Source organism: Rhea americana, unplaced genomic scaffold (assembly GCF_003343005.1).
Source record: "Rhea americana isolate MKP2758 unplaced genomic scaffold, rheAme1 scaffold_19, whole genome shotgun sequence".
Lineage (NCBI taxonomy): Eukaryota > Metazoa > Chordata > Aves > Rheiformes > Rheidae > Rhea > Rhea americana.
In genome coordinates, this window is record NW_028186038.1 from 3522253 (window position 1) to 3529705 (window position 7453).

General features: G+C 40.2%; 1 protein-coding gene across 1 annotated transcript in view; it reads left to right on the forward strand.

Annotated features, from left to right (window-relative positions):
• The window catches only part of WNT7A (Wnt family member 7A), a 34002-nt gene extending 28238 nt beyond the window's left edge, over positions 1-5764 (forward strand). Inside the window, exon 3 of the mRNA XM_085302554.1 lies at positions 4207-5764. Within this exon, the coding sequence (XP_085158680.1) occupies positions 4207-4686 (480 nt within the window). The 3' untranslated portion in view covers positions 4687-5764. The remainder of the gene's footprint in view (positions 1-4206) is intronic.
• The last annotated feature ends 1689 nt before the right edge of the window (positions 5765-7453 follow it).

Sequence of the window (7453 nt, forward strand, 5' to 3'; positions counted from 1 at the left end):
CGCAGCCCGGCCCGCTGGAGCGCCGTCGCGCCCGCGCCGGCTGCGCGCAGCTCGAAGGCTCCTGGCAAGGCTCCCCGCGGCGAAAGCCTGCACCCTCATGTGACGCGCCCCGCGCGTTTTCTGCGGAACTAAAAACGAAGAAAAAACATGCTAAGTTCCTTGCGGCAGCGCCCGAAGGTACTATACGTGAAGATAACATCAGCAGAGAGAGCCAGCGCAAGTTCTCCCAGACAAACTATTTCCCAGAGGCTAATGGCAAAGGAGAGAGAAAAACAAGTACTGACAGTCTGCTGTAGGAACTCAAAGAAAAAGTGGACAAAGCTCAAAGAACTCAAGCTCTTTGTTAGCGTTTAATCCAGTTCAGAGCATTCACTGGYGCATACAGATTTACTTTCCATGGCTGACGGAGCTGGGTATGGTCATTGGGTAAGAAACAGAGGATCTAGAATTTCAATTTTGTGCCCTTCAGACCCCTCTGTTTTAGGAAAAATTGGTCTATAACACATATTAGTTTTTAATCTAACGTAAAAGGTATGAGCTGCTAGCTGAAACCTTCAAAGAAACAAAGCCTGATCTCTAACGGTGAAATTTTTTTCTGTTTTTAACACAGAACAAGTTATTAAGGGGTAGAATGCTTCTTTTAGCTCATAGAAACCAAGAGTGAGGCCCAGGCCTCCTGTCCATAAAATCCCCTATATTGTTTTCTTCCTTCCTTTTTAAACTTCTGTCTTGGATTTATAAAGTCATCAATTAATCAGAGTAATATAACAGTATTAACATACCACTATACACATAGTTTAATGCAAGAGAAATAGTCCGAACACCTGATATCAAACTACAACAAAACTATCGAATCACCATTGCAGCCCTTTTCTTTGCAGAAGATAGACAGTTCAGATTACATGTAGCCTATTTTCTAAAGGCTATAGGAATCAATTCGTCTCTGGCTGAATTTGCAAAACACGGCACTGGCAGACAGTAGCAGGGAGGGAGGATATACAAGCAGAACCAGTGAAAGCATTTGTGAGCAAAAAGTGGAAAAGCTGGCTATAAAAGACAGAAATGGAAAGGAAAATTCAGTTGCAGAGTACAATGGACCAAACTGAGCAGATGTGTTGGAGTGATTTTAGCCCAATGGATCAGAAATGTTCCCCCAGCTAGGTACAAAGGAAAAAAGGGAGGGTTAGCCAATAAGTAAGCACACAAAAAATTGAGACAATAAAGACATAAAAAAATTGAGAATGAGAAATGTGGCACAGCATTAAAAGMCAAAACTCTTTTTCACCCCTTCATCTCCCAACCACACACCTTGAAGAATTTATGGTCTTCTGAAAAGGAGCCYGACTACCTGGGCTCAACAAGTATTGCCCACAATTGTACCAGACCTTTTTACCTTATCTGCTTGTGGCCCAGCCTTAGCTGAGACTACAAAACCTTAAAGCTGACTCTAGTTGGCACTGCGCCACCCAGAACAGTAAGATCAACGCAAGACATGAGGCCACTCCATCGCTGCTCTAGTCCTTCAGCTTGCTCAGCTCTTTCTTTCTCTCAAAAATCGTTGACTGTAAATGGGATGCTAACGAAATAAACCCAAAAGCAATTTAGGCTATTTAGCTACACTTCAGGAAAAAAAACCCTACCTGGATAGATGACGCTAAACCGAGATAGGTTTTGCACTAATGTTTCAAGTCAATTCAGTGGATCCTGATGGAAGGCGAATTAGAAATATTTTGTTGCAAGTTTGAACATCAAACCAGGATGTAAGACCAGCCACTTGAACAAGAGCAATGTTTGAAATGGAACTGAGAAATGTATTCCTGGCTAGTTTCAAATTAAGAAGAGCTTTTAAAAAGGTACAAATGAGGCTAAAAGAATTTATGTTATTTTTCCGGTTTCTGCTCTATAACTCCTTTTCCATCTCCTCATCTATCTTCTAAGTGTACTACCTTATGAATGAGTGAGCAATAAAAGAAGTATGCAGTGGCTGAGAGAGAAACTTGAGATAACAAGATAATGCAAAATGTAAGCCAAAGTTTGAGCAGATGTAAATCTGAATATAAAACTTTCTCACATCTGAGTTTTAGGGCAAGTATTAGGCAGACAATTTGCACCAAAATTTCATTACTAATGTAAAAATAGGAAAATGGGAATACAAATTATGACCTAATGTACTCTAAGTATATCTATCAAAATCTTGGACCTATACTTTCTATGCATTTTTAAATATTTAAATCCAATCTTCGCATTTAAAACCAGTCTTTAGACTGGTGTACTGACAGTTCATGAACTAAAATACAAATCAAGATATCTTTGAYATCCAGTTCTTCATTGAAAGGGAGCAGAGGAAGAAGAATGAGTGAAAGCAAATGCAAACTCTCCTAAGGTTAGGCAATAGCAATATCTGTGCCCAGCTGAGTCAGGAACAGCCTCAAGTTCTAATGGATAAGAGGCTGTGCAGCCTCTAAATTATTTATTTTAAGCCTTCCAAGGACTGGATGCCATTATATTTTGCCAGCATCAGTGTGCTACTTGAGGACTGGACAAATTAAAATGTGCTCTAACCACTTCCCATCCCCAATTTATGCTGAGATTTTAGATTTGAAATCCCAGAAAACAAGTCTCTAGTCTTCAAGCTGGACTTGGCTCCTTCAATGCAGATTGCCAATTCCAGCAGCAGCCAGTCCATGTGTCTCTGGMAAGGCATGTGCTTGCATGGTAAGTTTTCCAAAAATCCCAAAACTGAAAGGGGGGGRTTTATAGTAGATACACTGCATAGCAAGGGGTTACTTAAAATTTCATATCACTGACCTCCCTCCACGCCTGCTAGGCTATCGGTGTTCAGTGCTGCACGGATCAGCTGGGGCTTCTCAGGGCAGAAATTTATGTGGCCACTCCTTGAACCCAGATAATGTTCTGGCTGGACTTCCCACTACTGGTATCTGCCAGGTTAAGCAGAATTTAATCAGCAAAATTATTCTGTTCTCTTTCAAACCGGTACCAGTGTGAAATTAAGTGCTGGAAATAGATCTTTTTTTCCTAGCATTAACCCAGCATTGCTGCTAAGCAAGGTCAGCTACAGGGCTCAGGGTAGACAGCACGAACTAAGCTGGTCTCCAGTTTTACTTGGCAAAGACCAGGTTGGTAAATAAGCAGCAGAAGAGGGATGATATCAGGATAAGGTTTCGAGAGATGTAGAGGTTGAAAAGAATATGAGACTTGCTGCCTTCAAAGGAAAAGTTGTGACAACTCAGGCACAAACATGAGAGACCCTGACAAAGAAGTGAACAGGAGACAGGGTAGAGCAAGCCATGACGTTGGCATGTCTGAAAAGCTTTTACAATATTAAGGAGGTGGTAGAGATTTTTTAACAAGAATTGATGTCAAAACATGAAAGCAATTCCTCCTCTTTACTCTTATCCTTCATGCTCCAAGATAAAGCCAGTTTGCTTGCAAAGTAGCCTAGCCATTTTGTATGCTATTTTAACCATGTGAGAGGAGGCAAAACAGTCTAGACCCATCAGAAAGCACAAAGAACATAAGACTATGGTGTATTGAAATACTCAGGTTTCCAAGCTGGAGCATTAACTTGCAACGTTTTGGAACAGATGACGTCTGTACGAGTAAGAGATCATCTGCTTGCTCTACATTGCTGGTTAATGCGAGACCAGCATGAGGGTAAGAATTGATAGAGTTTATCTGCTTGTTTACATCTTGCACCAACTTATGTTATTTTCAGGTCCAAGAACTGGAATGAAGTTTATAAAAATCAAGTTCTAGTATGTATTATTGCACTTTCAAAGCATTCTGCATATGGTGTTTCATGCAGCTGCCATAGCAAGGCTGTGATTTTCTGCCATTCCTGCTTTCACTGCCATATACCRAAGACTGCCAAACAGACAATATAAAGCACTATACAATCCTATAGCAAAGCAATGTGAAGACAAGTTGTGGTTAATAAGGATCCCATTTTAGTTTTGGTCCATAGGCTGTGAAATAAAGCAAAGTTATCTTCCCTGCTTAAGTCAGCTTTACAGGCAGAACTCAGCTGGCATGGGTGAGCATTTGCTGGGAAAATCCACAGTTTTGKTGGGAACTTGACTCCTGTGTGGTAGCAGATCATGTTGGAAAATAGCCTGTGGCCAATCATTCAGCATGCTTGTTTTGAATATAATCTGGTTTTTATTAATGCATCATTCTTTGTTCTAGATTCTGGAAGAAAACATGAAGCTAGAGTGCAAGTGCCATGGGGTCTCAGGATCCTGTACCACGAAAACATGCTGGACAACCCTTCCCAAATTCCGGGAGCTGGGCTACATCCTTAAGGACAAATACAATGAAGCAGTTCAAGTTGAACCAGTGAGGGCGAGTCGTAACAAGCGCCCGACCTTCCTTAAAATAAAGAAGCCGCTTTCCTATCGCAAACCCATGGATACAGATTTAGTGTACATAGAGAAGTCTCCCAAYTACTGTGAAGAAGACCCTGTCACGGGCAGCGTGGGGACGCAAGGACGGATGTGCAACAAGACAGCCCAGCAGTCCAACGGCTGCGATCTGATGTGCTGTGGTCGAGGTTACAACACCCACCAGTACTCGAGAGTGTGGCAGTGCAACTGCAAGTTCCATTGGTGCTGCTATGTCAAGTGCAACACGTGCAGTGAGAGAACAGAGGTGTACACCTGTAAATGAGCACGCGGCCGGGCGGGCTGACCCTGCATCCCGGCCAGGAATACATTTGCACATGCGCTCAACGTACCTACGCAAGACTGTAGCAAAGACCTTCTCTCCCAGAAGAAACGCTGATGAATGGATCCCTGTCTTTTCCTCTCATGTTTCATTGCTTATATGGATACACATTTCAGACTCTTACGAAAGTCAGCCAAGAAACAAAAACAAACAACCCCCTTGCTGAGCCACCTGACGCATAAAACAGAAAAAAAAAAAAAAAGATCATCTCAGTTAATCTGCACCTCTAAAGCGTGAAGCATTGACTGCCTGGTGAAGAGGCACCAGTCAGAGAAAAAACTCTTGAGCGTGGCAACTGACTCTCTCGGCTTCAAAACAGATGGTCAAAAACTTCAGTGTGTACGGATCAGGGAGGGGCAGGGGAACCTCCTCGGAAAGGGGCTTTGCACAGGACGGGACGSATGGTGCCCCGCTGCGAACTGCCTGCAGGAGCGTGTGGAGGACGCAGATTTGGGCTTCCGCGCTTGTGGAAAGCTTCTGCTGGTCTTGCCCATCTCTTTACTTCATACCRTTTGCTACAGCAAGCAGAACTGTTGAAATTTTCTGTGGACTGCTTTACCTGCCGTTTTGTGTGTGTGCGTGTGTGTGCGCGTGTGTGCTGCAGATTTTAGCACAGGGATTTGGGACATTTGGGCATAATAATAGCAATATTTAACAATTTATTCAGATAAAACTAATATTAATTTATTTAATTAAAAAGAACTCTACCAACATTTTTGGACCTATTCTGCAATTAAAGTAGATAGCTTGCTTTCTTTGTGGAATAATTTTGTAGAAACAGCAAGGAAAAAATGGAGCTGTATATATTATTATTTACTGGGATATTTCTACTAGTTGGACTTGCAGGATGTGTTCTACAGCACTAGATGTTTGAGTACAAAAGCTGGCATCTTTATATATATGTACATACACAAACACTTTTTTTTGTTTTTTTTTTTCTGTTTGCTGCTAGTTGTCTGGAACAAAAATCAAGTGGTAGAGATACCAGATTTTTTTTTCCATCAGCTAAAGAAAGAAGCATTAAGAAAATCCTGTTTGGAATATGTCTAGAAATAAAAACTCCAGACAAACTTCCATCTTTTGGAAAAACAACCATAGGATAAGAGAGTATATTTTGTAAGAGACTATTTTTATATAAATATTTTATTTATACTACGTCTGCTTGTTCAACCTGTACTTCTTCCTCAAAACAGACAATTTGTAATTCTTGGGCTATTTAACAGAAAGGCTAATTAGTTTGTGGACACAACAGCAGCAAGCTGGAGACAGTCAGCTGCCACTGGTGGATGTGTCAGAAAGCAGAATGAACTTTCTCTCCGGATGMGTGTGTACAAACTGGCTCTTTTCCTGCAGTTCAATTTGCAGAACATGCAAAACAAGAACAGGGTATGTAGCATCAATTTTGTCACATGGCTTGAATTCATGATTGGTATTAACTGGGATGCTCATTTATCTCATTCAAGAAAAAAAATCTGAATTAGCTTCCCACATGCATCAGTCATTAAACTAAGGCGTTATGACTAGCAAATGTGCTGTGTGTGCTGTCAGTTAAACCTCTATATTGTGTTACTGTCAAATTTGATTTTAATCAGTGGAAGACTGTAGACTATGACTGTAAAAACTAGCATGACACACACCGTCTGATTCTCATAGATAGGATACAAAGCTTACTTTTTGTCCAGTTCTTTTTGGGATTCACATTACTCCTTTCCTCCAAAAGGACAGAGCTAAAAAAAAAAAAAAAAAAAAAAAAAAAAAAAAAAAAAAAAAAAAAAAAAAACAGAAAAAAAAACCAGCCAGGCAAATATAAAGACTTCTCACTTGTTTTTCAGAGCCCAGAGAAACCATCTTGTGTTGCATTTTTGGTATTTCTTTTTTCATCACTTCTAATTTCTTCAGACATTTGTGGGGTAAATATGTTCCTACTCTTAGAATCATTCTGTTCCTCCTGCTTGATTTGTTTGCAACTGACAAAAAGTAACCTGATGTTAACAGCATTTTTAATCGAGTGAAAACATGGCCCAGAACTGCTGATGGCATTGTACATTTTCTATCTGGGACAGGCAAGATTCCTCTCTAGTTCCAAAATACAGGATCTCCTGACTTTAATAAGGTGAAGAGTATTATCAGTAAAGGAAGCAAAGCACTCTGCAGCGTGCAGTGTGTTTCACTGGCTCCTGTCGATAACAGCAAGTATTACAAAGAGGAGAGGCTACAGGTGTGCTCAGGGTCTACTGATCTTTGAGGCAAAACTCCCACCTAAGACTATGAAAACTGTGGCCTACACTGAGAAAGTAAACAGCAATGCCATTAAAAATGTGTCAAAAATTTAGTATAATAACCTAAACTTTTAGAATTTGCCTGAATGTGGTATGATATTTTTTAAACTCTCTTCTCATATATATATTTAATGCTTTTTTATGTGAAAAGACAAATCCATACAGTAGCTGATCCTTTCAATGTACAATTAGGATTGATTTTTAAGTTCTCCTGCAGACCTACAGCTTAAGAAAATATTCTACAATTCAAAGAGCAATATGAGGGATTGAAGTAAAATATGATTAACATAATTTACTTTCAAACTTATGACTTGTCAACATAAAGCAATATAAAAGTTCTTTTTTGGTAATGGAGTTTATGCTTTTAGGTCAGCTAAATTCTATGCATTAGGAACTGATAAGACCTAAAATATAATGAAGTACATACAGTA